The sequence below is a fragment of the Trichechus manatus genome, unplaced genomic scaffold (genome assembly GCF_000243295.1).
Source record: "Trichechus manatus latirostris isolate Lorelei unplaced genomic scaffold, TriManLat1.0 scaffold00046, whole genome shotgun sequence".
Taxonomy (NCBI): domain Eukaryota; kingdom Metazoa; phylum Chordata; class Mammalia; order Sirenia; family Trichechidae; genus Trichechus; species Trichechus manatus.
Window position 1 is genome coordinate 13,633,374 of NW_004443982.1, and position 20,888 is coordinate 13,654,261.

The window sequence follows — 20,888 nt, forward strand, 5'->3', positions numbered from 1 at the left end:
GCTACCACCACTGACTGCTCTGACAGGGATCACAATAGAGGATCCCAGACAGAGCAGGACTAGAACAAAATTCTAACTCACCAAAAAAAAAAAAAAGACCAGGCTTACTGGTCTGACAGAGACTGGAGAAACCCCGAGAGTATGGCCCTGAGGTTCACCCTTCAGCCAAAGATTAGACAGGCTTATAAAACAAACAGTAACGCTCGTGATGAACGTGCTCCGTAGAACAATCAAGTATAGGAGACCAAACAGACAACACCTGCCCAAAAGCAAAGATGCAAGGCAGGCAGGGGCAGGAAAACCAGACAAATGGAAATAGGGAGCCCAGGGTGGAAAGAGAGAGAGTGCTGACACACTGCAGAGATTGCAATCAATGTCACAAAACAATTTGTGTATAAATTATTGAATGGTAAACTAATTTGCTCTGTAAACTTTCACCTAAAGCACAATAAAATGTTAAAAATGAAAACAAACAAAAAAACCCAAAACAATCATCTGGGGACGTTTGAAAATATGGATTCCTTGTGCTAGCCTTGGGAATTCTGATTCAATCGGTATGGGATGGTGCTTAGGAACCAGTATTTTCAAAAAGCAGCCAGATAAAAACACGATTAAGACACAAATCCTGACCTGCATCTATCATGGAGTTAAGACATATACGTAAGTAACTACTGAAGTACAAGGTGAAAAGTGTCATAAAAAAGGTTCAGATAAAACTCACAACAGGTTTTATGGAATACTGTTTCTATTTTAGAACCTAAATGACTATACCATTTAATATGAAATATGAAATCAGTATGTTAAGATAAAATTATGAAACTTAAATTCTTACCTAAATTGGCATACATCACGAACAGGTTGAAATACTGCTGTAAATGACGCCCATGCTCTGAAACTTCCCTTCTCAGGAGATTTAGTACTGCTCTTAGTAAGTGATCGCTCAAGCTTAAGTTATCATAAGCCTATAAAGGATAAAATATTAGCCTTTTTATTTTCCCCCTTCATAAAAATGGTACAGGTATGATACACTTTTACTTGCATAAAAAAGGACATGAACATATATAAGTTGAATACAGGCAGAAATTTCTGGAAGGACTCACACAAGACACTATTAAGAAGGGTTGCTTCTTGGAAGAGGGAATAATGAAGTTCCAACGTAGATTTTATTACAGAACCTCCATACTGTTTTTAATTGTGAAGTTCATTTAGAATTTTTCAAAATAATCTACTTTATAAGTTTATAACTAAGCCACTGCACACTGCATATAATTGAATAAACAGGAAATTCCCTTATTTTTTAGAGAGCCAATCACTATTAATTGCTATGAATTAATTTTAATGGAACTCAGGTATGGGATTATATGTAAACATATCAAACAGATACACATGTCTGTAAATTCAGTTCCAGAATAAAAAATTTAATTGTAAACACTTAATCATTAGAAAGTAAGCTGTGTATTTACCTGACTAGAAGGTCCAGGAGATGCAAAAGGTGAAGGACATGGCCCATCTTGCAAGGAAAAATGTGCAATAAAAACTATAAGTTTTGCAAATGCACCTCTCACTTCTGCACTGGGACACTCCAAAAGGTATTCAGAGAAGCGATTGGAAACATTAAAAAGAACGTTATGAGCAAACCAAAAACGTACATTCTTGCTGTGACGAAGGAGGATACACAGTGCATCATACCTAAAACAGAAAAAAGCCTGTGAGTATCAATTCAGTAACCTGCTTTCTATAGTACATGAATGGGTCTCTATGAACCAAATAAAAATCAAACACCTTTTACCGCTGGAAGAAAAGCAGCAATGGTTGCTTCTAGCACTAATAGCAAAATGACAGATGAACACTATGATTTGGTCTATTCCCATGGAGTTTTTATAAAATAGATAAATGAAAGCTTATATAGTCTTCTACAAATCATTACCTAACTCTTTTTGGTTCAATGACAAAACAGTGTCCCTCTCCTTCCCTTATCGTAACATCTTATTTCTGGATGAATAAAATCGTTAAATCAAGGTATTATAATGGCTTCTATACTTTGTCACAATTATTAAGAATTTAAGAAAACTATTTTAATTTTCTACATTTTTTAAATCTTATGGTAAAATTTAATCTATGAAAGCTAAAACCTAATAATTTTGAAATTAAGCAGCTTAGACTTTTAAGCCTCATCTTGTAATCTTTTGTATAAGGGTGTCAAAGATATCATCTAGGTAACAGAGGTAGAAGCCAGCTTCTAAATAATAAAAGGCCATGTTTAGACTAAGTAATTAATATGATTCCTCCCACTATTGCTAACCGAGGTATTTTATTTTACGTTTCAAATTCTCAAGGTTTGTGTATGATCCCAACTATATGACATTCTGGAAAAGGCAAAATCATAGAGAACAAAAGATCAGTGGGGTTCCCAGGGGCTAAGGTGGAGAGGAGAGGGATAAATACGTGAAACACAAGGCATTTTTAGGGCAGTGAAACTATTCTCTATGATACTGTAATGGTGGACACATGACATTAAGTATTTGTCAAAACTCATACAACTGTGCAACACAGAATCATAATGTGACCTACGGACAACTTCAGTTAATAATGACGTATTAATGTTGGTCTACCAATGTAACAGATATACCACAGGAATGCAAGGTGTTAACAGGACAAACAGTGTGAAGCAGGGAGGGGGTAAATGACAATTCTGTACTTTCTACAATTTTTCTGTAAATCTAAAACTGTTCTAAAAAATAGTCCACTAAAAAAAATCCACATGGTTTGGAAAAAATAAAGCTGTAAATTAAAGGACCAAACCAACTGTTAGTATATCACGAATGAAAATCCAAAGCCGTGTACCAATCACTGGCAGAGCCACGGACTATTTTCTTCGTGTGAAATCCTGTGGTAAAGAGGAATCTAGCAGCAAGCTGAATACTAATCATAGCGATTTCTTCTGCTTCAGGCAACAGGTGATCTTGCCCTATAAATAAAATACAGATATAAAAATCAAACTTCTATGTTCAAGTCCCATTTTCAAACAACTATGCATTTCCACTAATGGTGATAAGTCCTAAATTTGTTAATCACGTTCAAAACTAACACCTGAGTCAAAAACAAATTGTTAAAATAAACAAAAGCTCCTGTTTCCGGTAAGTCAACATACACTGTTCAGAGGTAGTCATCTTAAATGTGACTTAAAAATAACCAAAAGTTTAGACTCATTTAAAACAAAAACATTAATTTTATGAACTTAAAAAAAAAAAAAATCAAACACATGCTGATGCCTGCTAACAAATCCTACAAGTAAAATAAGAATTATTCTTTATTACTTAGAAGCTAAATTCTAGATACTTACCTGGAGGAGGGTTTAAATAAACACCATTACATGTAAGCAGTTTTTTCATAAACTGAAAATACTCTAAACTGTACTGCATTCGGTTGTGCATGAATTGTACATTCTGTTTCCGTACACTTCTCTCAATGGCCGATGGCATAATAATCTGATGGGGTCTTGTGGTGATAGCAAGCTCTGATATATATCTTATCAACTCATCATCTTGGTCTATTGTGTCCATTCGTTCATAAAAAAGTATATAAGCGTTCCACCACCTTTTCTGGCGCCTGTATGACATGCGCTTCATCATGTGATCAAACACTTCTCCCATGTACTCTCCACCAAAACACTGGTTTTTCATTTCTTCATCGTCATCCATTTTACACTCTGTTACATCTCCATCATCAAATTTATACCAGCGATTTCTCTCACCATCTCCACCATTCCTCTGAATGATGTAAGAATAATAATGTCCTCCACTTGCTTGACCACTGTGTACAAGTACACCCACAAGTCTGTATTTTGTGCTTCCTGCTGTCTCACTTTCAGACTGCTCGTTTTGTTGAATCAACTGACTCTCTGGGTTTACATTATCTCTTTCCAGCTTTGCAACACCTGCAACAGTGTAAGGTTCCATGTCCAGCTCTCGAGGAAATTCAAAATAGTCGTTGAACTTGATTGCACATTCTCTTTCCCAGTCATAGTCGAATCGTTTTAGTTGAATAGCAAGAACGGGAGGCAATTTTTTAATCAGCAAGCGCTTTACAGTATCAACCTAAAATAAACAGTGAAAGTTACTAGTCTCTTATAATCAATGTAAAAAACCCCAAATTTTTAAATTAAGACTTATCTGAAATTATTTATAGGTGTAAACAAATACATGATAATGAATACACAACCAAGGTAATTCTGTCATAATTGATTTTTTTTTTTTAATGCTAACATTCTAAATATATAAGGAGCCCTAGTGGCACAATGGCTAAGCGCTTGGCTGCTAACAGAAAGGTTCCAACCCACCCAGTGGCATCACTGGAGAAAAGCCCTGGTGATCTGCTTCCATAGAGATTACAGCCAAGACAACCCTTTGGGCAGTTCTCTTCTATCACATGGGGTGGCTATGAGTTGGAACTGACTTGATGGCACCCAACAACAAAAAATCTAAAAATATGGGAATGGTCTATGTCATTTGTTACAAATTGCAAAAATCAGGGATATAGATATTAGGAGTCACAGAAAGATTAAGTAACCTGCCTCAAGTCTCAGAGCTGTAAGTGGCAGAAGTATGGCTTTACAGCCCTTGATCTTAATCTCTAGATTTTAATACCTTTCCAAATGGTGTGTAAGGTCAAAACAAGACAGCTGAGTTGGAGGTGAGAGGGCTTGAGAGCCCACAAAGATACACACAATTTTATCTGTGTGTGTGTCTTTGTGTGGGTGTGCATCTGCATGAGAGAGAGAATTGTCTCTCCAAAGTACTGTTAAGTTCTCACAGATAAAAACTAATTAGGTAGGTCTAAAAATCTCATCCAAGTGGTTCAAAACACAGGTGGTAGAAGAAAACTGGTGTGGCTAAATGAAGAATTAAAGTAACCTGGATGTGAGAGGAGAAATGTTTCCCCTGTCAGCTCTGTAGCTCTCAGGAGTGCCATAGCAGTTCCAGGGTTGTGACGGAAAGTGTCTGCATAACTCAGAGATGAGAGAATGTGGTATTAAGTTACGAATCTTACTAAAACTCTTTATCTTATTTACTTGTTTTCTCTAGTCCCTCTAGCACTACTTCCTTTCTATCTTCTTTCTCTGAAAAACCTTTAAATCAGTTATCATCCTGACTACCTCTCTGCTACCACCATAACCAAAACCAAACCCACTGCCGCTGAGTTGATTCTGACTCATAGTGACCCCATAAGGTATCCGAGGCTGTAAACCTCTACGGAAGCAGACTGCCACATCTTTCTCCCAAGGAGCCGCTGGTGGTTTTGAACCACCGACCTTTTGGTTAGCAGTCGACTACTTTAACCACTGTGCCACCAGGGCACCTTAGGGAATACAGAGAGACAGTGAATTTTGAGATGAATAAAAACAAACTTCTTCCAAATCCATTAAATGCAATCATAATATTTTAAACAAAACTGGACAATCCATACCTTTTTATTGCATTTTTCACAATGATATGCATTTGCACCTTCTAATAAATCTCCTTTGACATATTGTTCCAAAGAATCAAGAAGATTTTGGTGATTTCTAATGTCTACATTCAGAGTTGTAAAAGATTCTTCACACTCGTACCTAAAGATATTATTTAAGAAACGATCAAAGGGACTTAGGATTAATTTTTTAGTTTTCTAAACATTTTAGTTATGGACTTAATGACAAATACATTTGCAGTATGTATTATATAATACAAAACTCATAATCATAGAATGTTATCATTTACTGGTCACTTACTGGACATTTATCGGTCACTTACTAAGTGCTGGGCACATGAGGTTGTTTACACACTATATTGGGTTCTTCATCTTTGTGACAAACCTGCTAGAAAAATACCACCACCCCGCTTCAGAGATGAGTGATCTGGGAAGATCACTAGGCAAAACGGTGTTTTGAAGTCTGATCTGTCTGGCCTCACGCTTAAGTTCTTTGCATTTTCCCATGCTGCTTCCATTATCTGTTTAGATAGTAATTTAGCATGAATTTATCAATTTCTTAAAAAGGACACTTTAAAGTATTAGTGGGCTGAATTTTTTAATCTTCCTCCTTTTAATAGAAGCCTAACTAAAGCCCAAGTTAGAACACATAAAATGAGCAAGGGATAAGCAATCTGAGCAGGAGCCAGCAACCCAGATTGTAATTTTCTACCAAAAGGACTTTCAGATTTCTGGTGAGACACAGTGATAAATCAGAACACATATGATGTAGGGAATACATTGCCAACCATCAAATTCATTCATTCAATAAATATACTGAGAGTGTTTTCCATGTGTAAAGAACTGTGGCATATTCAATATTTAAGACAGTCTCTCATATTTAGGGATTTTTAACTTAGTTAAGGAAAAAAGATAGGTACACAAAGGCATTTATAAATGACACAAATGGAATATGAAGTAGGTACTAAGCAAATTGCTACTATAATCAGGAAACAGCCCATAAAAGAGAGGAAAAATAAATAAATCTTATGACTCCAACTCCAGTTGAAAACCAGGATATATTCTAAAGACCAGGGATCAGCAAACATTTTCTGTAAAGGGCCAAACAGTAAATATTTTAGCATCTGCAGGCCGTATGACCTCTGTGGCTACCCAACTCTGCCATTATAGTGAAAGCAGTCATACAGTATGTAAATGAGTGAGCATGGATGCATTCCAACCAATAAAACTTTACAAAAACAGGTGATGGGCTGGATGTGGCCCATGGGCAATAGTTTGCTGACCCCTGTTTTAGACAAATAATGCCCTAAAACAGATAAGACTTGGAACTCTTTATGTATCGCTATGGCATATAATAAGACTAGTTCAATTGTTGAACAGGTATTTGGATATTAATGGTCTGACAACAAATCATACTCTGTACATTTTCACTTAGCAAAGAAAATCAATTCTCAAATAATTTTAAAAACTGACTAAAATAAGAAGGATGAACAGATGACCAAAAAGCTGGCTATTTTATAAAAAATTAAAAACAAGAGGTTAAAATAACAATTTTATTGTCCACTGAATGTAAAAGGTCTTTCGAAAGGACCAAAAGTTACCCAAGTGAACAAGTATAGCCTCTCATTCAGAATGAATGGTAAGATTACAACCTGATGGAAATTCTCGTTTATAGAATCCTACTTCATCTCCAATAATTTCCCTGTGTTCAATCAGGAAATCACCCCCACTCATCATATACACACACAACCCATATATGTAATACCGTTTAGCTTGTAGAAAATACTATCTTATTGTGGTATTTTGTGAAAAGGGATTTAAAACCAAAATTAATACAACAAGTCCTAAAGTAAAACTTCCACACAATAGGCATAAATGCATGTTTATCAGTGAGGAACTGTTAACTATTTTCAACAGGAGCCCTTAATCAAACAATTTCCCTTTTAAGTTTAAAAACAAAAAATAAAAAACCCCAGAATTTATTGTCTGTCAGCTCTTGCTGAATGTTTTGTGCAAACATACCTTAAGGATGACAATCATCAGTGATATTTTGAAAATCATTATTTCTTTTGTCTAGAAAATATTGCTCTAGACTTGTCATCTTCTAAGATTAATGTATTTAAAATATTATTAATTCTAAGATAAAGATCAAATTTTTAAGTAACATCTGTAGATATATGCAAAATGCTACTTTAGTTACCAGGAATGACCATACATAAAAGAACGAAGAGGAAATAAATAGTGAGAGATAAGGTAGAGTAAAAGGACCAGAAGTTATTTGACAAAAAACCCAAACAATCCCCCTACCCCCACAATAGTAGGGTATGCACAGTACATAATTCACTCACAGACTCAGGTATTTAGTAATCAGTGGCATAATTCTACTTTTGTGCATTAAGTACTAGTGACAATTTTATTTTTGTTAGGAAAAAACAGTACAATATACACTTTAAATACGTAATTAGCACTTACCTATGCGGGCAGCCTTGGCAAATCTTCTGATCAGCGAAGGAACCTCCTAAGACTTTACTTAGCATAGCTGGATGTCCTAAGGCTTTTAAAGCTTCATCTAAACTATCCACCAATGAATTAAAAAATTCTAACGCATCATGTTGTTCACGTAGATTAACAGGCTCACCCCAAAGCCTAAAAGATAAACAAACATAGAACTGCAACATTCACAGAAGAACGTATGTATTTTTCTGGGGGGTGGGGGAGAGTAATATTACCACAAATGACAGTATACAAACTGAAATTTTTATTATTCAACTACATAAAGGAAGCAGAAAAAAATGAATGTACTTTACATACAGTGGGGGAGAGAGTGAGGCTCATAGTAAAAGCGGTACTCCAGTGGCAAAGAATTACCATGAACCTCCTGGAGTGGTGGATGCATATGGCTCCAAAAAGGATGGCTGACTACACTGTACGCATACATTTTGAATCCAACTGAAGATGCTATTAAAATGGGAGGACAGGAGGAACTTCACTTTTACTCTTATGTGAATATTGTAATTATTATTTTACTCCTTTTATTTTCCTTACATTTGAGGGTAAAGATACAGTACAAAGATCGTATCTATTTACTCTTAACTTGATTTTTCCAAGTATAAAGACAAAGGTTTGATATGTTTTAAAGTAATGTATAAAGAATACAAGTGTATTCAAAAGAAGACATTATCACAAATGTATTTTAAATATGTCTAAGTAGCTAACTGTCTTTTGACAAATTCTTTTGTAAAACTTCTATGTAGCGAATTATCTCATTCCAATTATAGATGAAAATTTGCATGGAGTGTGAAGTCAGATATATTATTTGTTAAAAGCAATTTGTTTCATTATTGGAAATGGCATCAGTCAATTCTATTTATCTAGTCAACTCTCCATGTATGATCTATTAATTTTAAAGAAGATAACTTCACAATGGAGAGCTCTGTTAGACACCAAGGGATCAAAGTTGTTATCACCATTAGGCCAACTGATACCATGTGCTTCTAATGAGATGTACATAACAACACCTATGTAGTTATTCTTGCCAAAGAAATGTTAACCTGAATCTAATCATGAGGAAATAATCACACAAATTTAGAAAGTAAGACATTCTGCAGGACAACTGGCCTGAACTCTTAAAAAATTTCAGTGCTACAAAAGTCATGACAAGTTCAGGAGTTTATTTTAGATTAAATAAGACTAAAGAGGCAACAACCAAATTCCTGCGATTCCTTTCTAGATACTAGACTGGGATGAAAAGAAAAGTTATAAAGAACGTTTTGGGGAAATCAATACACACTGGTGAATAATAGAAATTATTAAATCAATATGTTTCTTGGGTTGTATTACATCTAAGTAGGAAAATGGCCTTACGCTAAGGAGATACATATTTAGGGGTGAAGTGTCATGATGTTTGCAACTTACTATCAACTGGTTTAGAAAACAACAAAAACATCAAAAAATCAAGTATACATATGAAAAGATAAGCAAATATAATAAAATGTTAACTAGTAAATCAGGGTAAAGAATATAATAAATACAAAGGTGATTATTATACTACTTTTTTCACCTTTTCTGTAGGTCTCAAATTTTTCAAAATAAAAAATTGGGGAGGGGTGGGAGAATGGGGTTAATGAATCCATATTTATCAAGAGCATATTACATATCTAATGTGTGGCTAGTCCAAAAGTACTAGTCTAGACAAACTGTGAGTTCCACTAGCACAGGGAATAACTAATTGAGAAGTCAAAAATGTAAATGTATTATAGGAGAGAAAAGAGTATTTATAGTTGAGTTAAATTTAAGATAAAAGCTCAAAGTGTCAGAGTAATTTGGAAGAGTAAGAACAGAAATGCTAAAAAGCCTCATTGCAGAGATGAAACAAGCTAGGTAAAGAAAAAGAACTAGAATAGTCAGAAAGGGAGGCAAGGAGTATGCCAGGTGATGGAGTAAAAGCACAGAGCTGGGAAGAAGAATGGTTGGCATACGCAAGCCACTAGCATGAATTAAATAGGGGGACTAGTTAGGGGAATCGAAGGAATTTATAGGGGGGATCATTATATTATAAAGTAGAGGTTTTAGAAAAAATTTAAGTAGTATCCCTAGAGATAAAAGGGGACCTAAAGGGGCGTTACTCTGATTAAAGCATGGATGATGGACCGGGGTGTCAGTGTCAAGTGACCCATTGCTTCCCCTCCTCTCAGCTGTCTTCAAATTACCTAGCTGAAGGAATCTAAGGAGTATTATTTTAAAAACTCACTGCTATGAAGGATTACAGTCCTTTTTATACACAGTACAGAATTATCTGGTTCTACTGTGGCATTTTAGCAGTGCATGACACATAATAGGCATTGATTTAAAAAAAAAAGTCAGTAGAATAAAAGAAGTCAAAAAAACAAGATTAACAAGCAAAGGCTCATAAGTCACTTTTGAAGACTGTTAGGAAATCAACTAATTATTTTATAAACTTACAAAGGGAAAGAAAAAAGCATCTATCCTCCCTTTCCTATAAAATTTGCACATTAGGGTAGCCAAATAATTGGTGAGGGAAAGTTTTACTTTATATATAGGTCTATTCTGGCTAATAAATCAATGAATGATAAAATTAGAATACTGTCATTATGACACCCTGATGAAATACTGGATTTAGGCAATAATGATCAACGGCTGTTAACATCATAAGAACAGAGATAAAGGAGACATTATATGTACCCTCTACTCATGGAGATAAACTTTACCAACTATGAAGTAGTCTTGCTTGCCCGTCCATTCCAAAAAAAAAAGAAAGATAACACCTGAATATAATCAAGCCTCTAGATCTTACTACCCATTTACAGGGAATCCAGGGGGGCGAAGGAAAGGAGAAATAATAAAATATTACAGTGATGCGATCACTAAAATGCAGACTGTGGGAAAATTTACAGGGTCCAAAAAAAAAAAAAAGAACCAAACTCCTTGCCGTTGATTCCAACTCACAGCAACCCTACAGGACAGAGTAGAACTGCCCCATGGGGTTTCCAAGGCTGTAATCTTTATGGAAGTAGACTGCCACATCTTTCTCCCGTGGAGCAGCTGATGAGTTTGAACTGCTGACCTCTCGGTTAGCAGTCTATCACTTTAAACACTGCACCACCAGGGCCTGGTTTCATCAACAAATAATTGCAAGGGGGAATAAAAGATTAAAACAGTCATATCAACCATTTGTGAATATGGACCTCATTTGGATCCTGGTTTAAAAGAAAACCAGAGTGAAAAACAAGTATGAGACAATTGGTAAAATTGGACACTAACAGGAATATTGGCTATTAAGGTTTTTTAGACGTGACAAACAGTATCAGGTTACATTTTAAAACGCACGAAAGATACGTACTGAAATATTTACAGATGAATTTATGTCTGGGATTTGCTTCAAAACAATCTGGAAAGAAGTAGGTGGGAATTCAGATTAAACAAGATTGGCCACGAGCTGACAACTGTTGACGCTGGGTGATGAGTATACTCCACTTTTGTATATATTAGATATGTTCCATAATAAAAAATTAATACCAAAAAACTAAAGAATGCTGCTTCTCCTTACTGTGACAATTTCTACCTCCTCTTATGGGGATAACAAGGAGGAAAAAACCTAATTAAGAAGGGCAGTTTGACCCGCTGCCATCGAGTCAATTCTGACTCATAGCGACCCTATACGACACAGGAGAACTGCCCCATAGGGTTTCCAAAGAGTGGCTGGTGGATTCGAACTGCCGACCTTTTGGTTCGCAGCCGTAGCTCTTATCCACTGTGCCACCAGGGCTCCGTTTGAATATTACTATTGCTTAAATATTAAATAATTATAAAGATACCTCCCAACATGTATTTTAGAAGTATCCCTATTATTATCCAGCAATAGCTGCTTACCTGAACTGTTTCCAAAATCCTCTGGGCACGTAGTATTGTAGTCGAGAAGCAGCTAAATGACCAAAGATGACCTGAAGGTGTCTGAGAACACCAATATTATACTCTTTTCTATCTTCTGTTTTACTTAATGCTGGTTTGTCTTCAAACTGTTGAGGATATCCAAATACATCATCTCTGGGATCAACATTACTCTAGAAACAAAGAAAAAGAACCACAACCATTAATGAGCTAATCTTAACTTTAAAAGTATAGTAAAATATGTTGAGATAAATACCAAATATTGACCAAACCAAATGATTTGTATTTCTATTATGTTTCTTAATTCCAAAGCACTTAACTTTAAATTTATAAATTTCAATTTACAGCATTAGTGTTTATCCCCACCATTTCACATGAGTTATCATAAAGGAAAACCCTGACCATCTATCGATGAGGTAATATAATATAGCAGAGTAGAGTGTAGTGGTTAAGTAAGACTGAATTGAACACAAATCTTGTCACTTACAAGCTAAGTTAGTTTGACCAACTAAGTTACTTCACTTTTCTAAGCTTCAGTTTCCGCATACAGCTGTTGTGAGGATTGTATGATAATATATATAAAGTGCTCAGAACTAAATATTCAATAAAATATAGATACCAAGAACAGTGGTAGAAGACATAGCATAAAGACAGAATCTTTAAAGGTCATAATCGTAAGGCAGCTGAGAGCAGAATTTTGTATCATATTTTATCTGCCTCATTTATTTCTTGTTGGTATGATCAGCTACCTCTACTTGTGTTTAACTCAACATCCCAACAATGTGATGGGCTACAGAACTAGAATTTGAGTATCAATTTTCCCTCACAACAGTGGTTCTTAACCAGATACAAGTGTAAGCATCCTCTATGCAGCTTTAAGAAAAAAAAAAAAAAGAGTAAAAATACTCAACTCCAACCCCTGGACGATCTAATTCAATAGATATGAGGAAAAGTTGAATTCAAGTATATGTTTCAGAAGTTCCAAATGATGAGCTACTTCCTGAGAGCAAAATTAGTTTTGGTGACAGAAGGGAAGGAATTAAGGAAAGAACCATTCAAGACATTTACTACAATTAGAATATGCTCTGACTTATCTTTTCAGTGCCCATCAACACTGTAAGTAGGAACAGTAAAATAAAATCAAACAGGAATACAAGGTGGGTATAAACATGACCACAACTCATCTGATCTGCCAACTAAAACCTGCCTTTTCCATAGCTTTATTCTGCACTGAATAGTCTTGGTCGGCAGTGTAAATTCTGCCACAAGACCACGTAACATCATTTAAAGTAGAGAGAAAGTTTCTTAAGTAAGAATAACTAAAGGTCTGGGTTACTTTAGTAACCTAAAAGTAAGCACAGATAATGAAACTGACAACTACAACTTGGCATATGTTAAAGAAGATATGTAATTAAAAATATGAAATAGGAAAGCGGAAATATAAGCTATTATTAACAATGAAGATTTTACCATTACACAAACCTGAAATTATACTGAACACTTTCCACATAAAGTATAAATACATTAACTGTACTTTAAAGACATGTAGATAAACTGTCATAAAAATTAACTGCAGTTTAAAGTCTGATAGTGAGCACTACACTATATTATGTCAAGAGGTAGCAGCCCACCCTAGGAGATTGCAGCCTTATCTTTAAGTATATTTTAACAGGTCCGATAAAGTACAATACTCTAAGTAAGAACAATATTTGGTATCAGAATCTTCAAACACAGAAAACACAAATGATAAATAAAATTTACCTCATTGTCCTGCTTCTCATCCCCGGACATATCATCATCTACATCACTACCTGTGCCTTCAATTGCAAGAATACCGTTCCTGATTGAAGGAATCATGTATAGCTGCTGAATCACAGAATTCATGTAACAAGTAGCACCAGCATTTTTCAGTCCCACAAATCCTTTTGGTGGGCGGGGTCCAACAGGTGGCAGATATTCCCACTCAGTAAGTGCTTCACAAGCTACGAGAAGAAGATAAAAGATTTTCATACCATGAACACAATCATTCTGTCCACCTGTAGCTCTACTAAGCTGACAAATTAACATTAGCAACAATTCCACCATCACTACAGCTACCTTGAAGTAGTGCTGTAAGTTTTCATTTCACTCTCAACAAATCTAAGATATACAGCAACATATACCACTGAACAGATTCTTACCCCACCACCTATGAACTCATGTTTTTTTCCTGATGTGCTTCTATGTTGCTTTTACTTAGAAGCACTCATAAAAGACGTCACAATGCTAATTTCTGCATGCTAATTTTAGTTTCAGCCTTATTGTTTAGTCATTATTAACTTTAATTCTTTATACTTTTGTATATTTTTAAAGTGCCTTCAAATTAAGTATGACATGAAATGTCACATCAACACATTAACACTTTGCTCTGTTTTAGATAATCCTTAGACCATGCGTTCATGTTCTGGTTCTGACACTTACCAACTCTTTTGTTTTCAGGTGAGCCCGTTTCCTTCCTAGTAAATGCAATAATACTAATAAACACTTACTTTGCCTATATCCAGTGTTATTTTGAAGAGCCAATGAGATAGCAGATTTGAAAATGCTGTGAAAATTGCAAGTTACTGTACGTCTCCTTCCACCTAGTATAAAACTGGAAACAACACTATCTAGGCATACAGTTAAATCCCCAACTTACGAGGTTCAGTTCCAACGACTCCGTTGTAAGTCTGCTCTGACAGAAGTCAAATTTTTTTTTTTTTTTAAAGTTTTCATTATTATTGCCTTTTATTATCAATACAGGTGGCCCTGATGGCACCGTGGTTAAAGTGCTTGGCTACTAACCGAAAGGGCAGCAGTTCAAACACACCAGCTGCTCCGTGGGACCAAGATGTGGCAGTCTGCTTCTGTAGAGCTTTATGGCCTTGGAAACCCTATGAGGCAGTTCAACTCTGTCTTACAGGGTCACTATGAGTCAGAATGGACTCAATGGCAGTGGGTTTGGTTTTTAATCATTTCAGTATCTTTATAAATCTGATCTTTATTTGTACTTGGGGGTTAGAACATTACATATAAACTTACAGGTATATTTTAACATTGTATGTAGTACATATTACTAACAATAAGATGTACCAACAAAAAAAGATGGTCATTGTTGTAACTCAAATGTGTCGTTAAGTCAGGGACTACTTCTATATCCACGTAGATGTGGCATACAAAAGGATAAACATGAAATGGTAATTGTTGCTGCTGTGAAAGTGGGCTAGGAATCTGGAATGGGCAGGAAGCCTACTTCCTAGTATATACCTTCTTCAGCACTTGAAAATTTTACCAAGCAAATGCACTACTTAAAAACAACCCAAACAAATCCCACGAAGTTAAAAAAAAACAAACGAACATATACCACCAAATCTTCTCATTATATGTAGAATTAACAGGATAAGTAACGAAAGGCCTAACCTTTTAAAAGCAGTCAATTTAATTGAAAACTCCTAAAATGTTACTTAAAACTTTATATTCTGATATACAACATACCTAAACATAATTTCACGTTTTAAAAATTTACTAACCAATTATATCCTTAAGCTTTGTAGACAGTCTTCTCTTAAAACAGTCTCAGTTGTGCCTACTTCTGCTTCTTCTGATATTTTATATTCCCCCACCCCTTCTGAGCTTTAGAGTTCCTCATCTGTAAGATCTGGAGACTAAAGCCTATTTCACGGGTTTGATGGGGGCACTACCTGAGAACATAAAGTGCACTAAAATGTTATCTTCTCATACTCTAATCTTCAAAACCAGATTCTTCTTAGAGCCCAGATGAAAATAATATTAAAGAGCTTCTAAGTGAGGGCCTGGAAGGTTCTGCAGTACATACAATTTGAGTTTTAAGTTTGAACTTCGCTGCACCTATTTTGGCTACTTATTACTCTGGGGTCTGGGCTTTTATTCAGATGTAATGAAACTTACTTTGCCAAATATCTGCACTACTTACAGGAAGGCATTTATGAGAAATGAACAAATTAAAAAATATTCTATATTAAGGCTCTCTGCTTATAATAGTCTTAATTACACACTCATTTGCTAAAAATGTTAAATTAGTTGCTGAAAGAAAATAAAAATGTAAGTTGAAGATGTTTACTTAAAAATAAAAATAGAATTTGAAACGAGAATTATTTCCAATCACCAAAAACGTTATAATTTAAAATACTTACTAGTTATTGCTGTGCCAATGTAATACATTTCAGTTAAAGAGTCTACTATCTGTTTGAGATTCCTCACACAGCCAACAGCTAACGCTACCAGTAACTCAAAACCAGCATTAATGGTAGCTGGTGAACTACAGACTGGAATAGCCTGTTCAGCTGGCAGTTCTCCATTTCTCATATACTGCAGGTAAACATTGGATGCAGGAAATATGAAATCATCAATTAATTCCTAAAGAATTGAAAGAAAGGATCACATATTAGCAATGACATATATATTAAGAAATAAAAAACATCTCTTCAAAGGAAATTTAAAATTATTTGTCAGAATTCAAGATTTCATTAGATCTCAGAAAATGATTTTCTAATAAAAAGATACCACTCCAAAACACTATTTACAATAACTAGTAGGTACACTCAAATTGCCAGGTTAAAATATTTTTTGAGTATTAAAGAGTTGTATTAAAGAGTTAAACTGTAGTATGTAAGGAAAATTATATTCTAAGTAAATTTACTCCTTTATGATACTTTTTGTTTCCTTGAGTTGCCACACATGTGAAGAAACTCATTAAAGAAACATACAAACGAATGGTCTTGGAAAACAGAGGTTTGCATCATTTTAAATAGTCTGATAAAGTGAAAAATTAGTATTTTCTAAATAGAAAAATTGTTTATTTACTTTATAAAATGCTTTATGCTGAAATTTTACTTATATACAAAACTTATAAACATCTGTTAAATAAATTAAGGCATACTTATACTTTTAAAATTACTGTAACCTCTATAAAGATTTTTAAACAGTACAAAAAAGAAAAGGTCAAGATAACACATTAAAGACATGATACTACAGATTAATCAGATTTGCTAATGAACACTTAGAACTTACTTTAATGAGATTAGCACCTCCTTTTTCACAACCAATATGGTATTTTTTCTCAGGAGTTTGGAAGGCCAATAACTCTTTTGTCACACCAAGGTGGCCTTCAAGGATCGTCTCTTCAACACCTGTTTCACTTGTTCTTTTAACATCATCCTGCCAAAGGAAAAAATATCAAATGCCTAACTTATGAAAGGAAGGTGGGGGGGAGAGAAATGCAAGAAAAAGAGAACTGAAGAGAAGTGAAATCTCAGAGGTAATCCCCCCCCCAAACCCTTCCATTCAATCAAGTTTATTTTTTCTTGAGAACTCTCTAGAAGTAGGCTTTACAAACTACTGGAAGAAATGCTAATCTGAAGGCTAAAAGCTGTAAATCTTATCAGAAATAAATTCTCGTGCAACTCTGCCTAATAAGTATTAGGAATTAGGATCAAAAATTAAATTTAAGTGATAGTCTATCAGACTCATTTTTTATGGAAACGATTCAATAATTTTTTTTTTAAAAAGATGAGAATTTGCAAAAAGTCCCAAAATACTGAAATGGAGAGGCTGAACATCAGTGTTCCAAGTCTCAAGTAAAGTACTTTAACAAAACTAGTTATGCATTTGTTCTATGAATTCTGAGTTACTAATATCTACCAATGCAGAGTATACTCTTCGGTCCTTTAACTACAAAATGTTCAAAACTATAAATCATTTATTAATAAAACACTATAAAAAGCGACATGATAAACATAGTATTAACTTCAACTTACCCTAATTCTTTTAAGCCAATCAATTTCATTATTGAGAAGAACTTCGGCATTGGGCACATTAATATTACTATTGTAAGCATAATTAAGAAGGTGCCTTAAAAGAGTGAAGTAGTCGCCTGAATGTTTAGCTCTCTCTCTGGCTGTGCTCTAAAACAATAAAAATGGAATAATATTAATATACATGTCCATGTTCAGAATCCATTCCATAAAAACCCAGAGTTAGCTAGAGCAGGTGAATAAAATAGTACGGAAAATTACCAATATTTTATTAAATATGGACTGACCTAATTTTAAAGCAAGCTAAAATCATAAATTCCTGAATGTTGCTCGTTTAAAGAATGAAATACATTGATAAGCATATTAAAAAATATCTTACCCCCAAAACCGTAAAGAGGAGAGTAATGAAGAAAAGCAGAGGCCTGTGTCCCATGCAACATCTTGTGCACATTAAAAAGAACTGCTCCTGCGCCACCTGACGAACAGTTCTGAAATAGAAATGTTTAACATTTATCATTTTCATAGAGAAAGATTCTAACACTTGTATCTCTCTATGGGGAGCGGGGGGAGGGGGGCAACAAGGAAGTAAATAAATAGTATAATACAAGGTAACCTCCCTTAAGCACTCAAGCCATCAACACATAATAAACTTACCCTGTGTGTCAAGGAGTTTAACTTCAAATCGTCACTTAAGAGTTCCGAGAATTTCTGCGTTAATCTTTCTTACCATCTGACTACTTTAACATGCCCTGTGAATTAGGGGTGGGGCTGGACCGTTCCAAGGGCTGGGATAGGTAAATAGAATGCAAGCCTGTAGTTTTTTTTGTGGGATATCTTCTAATACCTCTCTCTCAGAACAGGCTGGAAATGTTCTTCTAGACACACTACAAGATGCTCATGCAGTAAGCCATATCTTTTTGACCTTCTACAGTTTTTATTCAATTGTGCTTTGGAACAAATACCTCTGTGGAATTCTACTGCAATTACAATAAGGAAATTATTGCAATTGTCCCTTACATTACACCATTGGTTCCCAAAGTGTGGTCCACAGATCAGTGGCATCAGCAGCATCTGGGAACTTGTTAGAAATGCTAATTTTCAGGCATTCCAGACTTACTGAATCAGAAATACTGGGAGCAGGGTGGGTCTATCTTTTTCAATTTTACTGTAATTAGATACATAACAAAAACTTTACCATTTTACAGTGTATAATTCAGTGACATTAAATTTACCATTTTATGCAACCATCACCACGATCCATTTCCAAAAGTTTTCTATCACCCCAAAGAGAAACTCAGTACCCCTTAAGCACCAACTTCGTCATTCCTCTCTTCCCCCAGAGCCCCTGGTAACCACTAATAAACTTTTGTCTCTACCAGCAATCTGTGTTTTAACAAACCCTCCAGGTGATTCTGATGTGCAATGAAGACTGAGAACTACTGTAGTATACAATATTCTATGAAGACCCATGGGAAAAACTAGTCTCAGTATTAGAAACTTTATCTGATCATTATGGATGTATCTTTAAAATAAATATTATTGTATAATACATAGACCTCACTAGAATCAATACTCTTAAGAGGACAGAGCTATCATCCATTTTGTTTACTGCTGTGCCTCCAGAACCCAGAACAGTATCTGGCAGAAAGTAGGTGTTCAAGAAACAGTTACCAAACGTATAAACACTATTTGTTACAAAATAGTTGTCTGTCTGTCTCCATTGGGAAGTAAGTTCTCTCAGAGCAGGGGCTTTGCTTTTTTGATGACAGACTTCCTGGAACAGCACCTGAAGATACTCAGCAAGTACCTCCTGACTAAGCATCTGCCCATTTTATAGACACCACCAACTACATTTCGTGGATGGCCACCATGTCTCTGTCATTGCGCTAGCTGTCAGAGTGCTCAGGACCAGATTTATACTTCTTGTGTAAAGGACATTATAACACATTTCTGTGTACTAACCTCCCTCCTGGCTTTACTTTCACTTTTAATTTTCCCATTATTCCAATTTCCTCACTCATTAATGTCATTTTCTCTTAGTGTCTTATATACAGTTTTGATCCTTCTTGGAACAAGGCAGGGCATAAATAAAACCCCTTACAAATTTCCTTTCAAATATTCTTCTCAAATGATACAAGTTATTTGTTGAGTAACATTAATAGTCAAGTAACTTCTATCACACCTAGGGGAGGAACACCATGTGAAGAGGGAGCAGAGATTGGAGTGATGTGTCCACAAACCAAGAACGCCAAGCACTGCTGGCAACCATCAGAAGCTAGCAAAAGGAAAGGCAGGATTCTTTCCTACAGCCATCAGAGAGCACTAAAACTGTGAAAGAAGAAATGTCTGCTGTTTTAAGCCACTAAGTTTGTGGTACTTTGTTACAGCAGTCCTAGGAAACCAGTACTAATCAAAACTTAAGTAACAACAAAATTTCCACCAACCATCATCTTAAAAAACTTGGTTTTCCTTTGCACAGATGGCTAGAAAATCATTAGCAACTTTCATGTACTAACTTATGAAAAGACAAATTTAAAGAAAAACCACTCTAAAGTTAACAGCATGAATGGAGGTTGTGTGTGTTTGTGTGTAGATGCATGCTTATTTATCAAGTGTGTCTTTCAGAGACTGAAACATTTTTGTAGCCCTAAAATGAACAGGTAGTCTAGTTCCCGAAGATCAAAGACCCAGTTCTCTTCCTCTTACAGTTCACTACGAGTAGTAAAGAGGATTGTCTGAAGGTTTCATTCTTCTAGATGAACGTTTTGCAGAAAAAAAAATTGTGATTAATTTTAATAATAAATGGTGGGTTAAATAAAGAACTCCTGACTTCAATTTACTTGGATTCTCCCAAACTCAGACCCACAAAACACAGGGCTTCTAAGTCCCTATGATTTATACGACCCATGGATGGATTTCACAAACCTCCTTTAAAAAAAATCTAAACATTTTCACTTATGTACCTAGTATTCTGGGAAGAAGATTCGTTAATTTTTATCAGATTTTCAAAGGTATTTATCACTCCAGCTGCCCTGTTGTGGCTGTTGTTAGTTGGTGTCGAGTCGACTCCAACTCACAATGACCCTATATGACACAGTAGAACTGTCCCATACGGTTTTCTAGACTATAATCTTAATGGGGGCAGCTCACCAGGTCTTTTGTCCCACGATGCAGCTAATGGGTTCAAACCACCAACCGTTCGGT

General features: G+C 35.3%; 1 protein-coding gene across 8 annotated transcripts in view; it reads right to left on the minus strand.

Annotated features, from left to right (window-relative positions):
* USP9X (ubiquitin specific peptidase 9 X-linked) overlaps positions 1-20,888 on the minus strand; it is a 141,305-nt gene that overhangs the window by 14,542 nt on the left and 105,875 nt on the right. For all 8 annotated transcript variants that reach the window (XM_023731917.1, XM_004376928.3, XM_004376927.2 and 5 more), the window contains 12 exons: positions 18,064-18,172; positions 17,688-17,834; positions 16,942-17,088; positions 16,065-16,287; positions 13,636-13,856; positions 11,857-12,047; positions 7,939-8,112; positions 5,467-5,608; positions 3,344-4,097; positions 2,845-2,968; positions 1,464-1,689; positions 833-962 (listed from right to left, as the gene is read on the minus strand). In XM_023731917.1, coding sequence (XP_023587685.1) covers positions 833-962; positions 1,464-1,689; positions 2,845-2,968; positions 3,344-4,097; positions 5,467-5,608; positions 7,939-8,112; positions 11,857-12,047; positions 13,636-13,856; positions 16,065-16,287; positions 16,942-17,088; positions 17,688-17,834; positions 18,064-18,172 — 2,588 coding nt within the window. The remainder of the gene's footprint in view (positions 1-832; positions 963-1,463; positions 1,690-2,844; positions 2,969-3,343; positions 4,098-5,466; positions 5,609-7,938; positions 8,113-11,856; positions 12,048-13,635; positions 13,857-16,064; positions 16,288-16,941; positions 17,089-17,687; positions 17,835-18,063; positions 18,173-20,888) is intronic.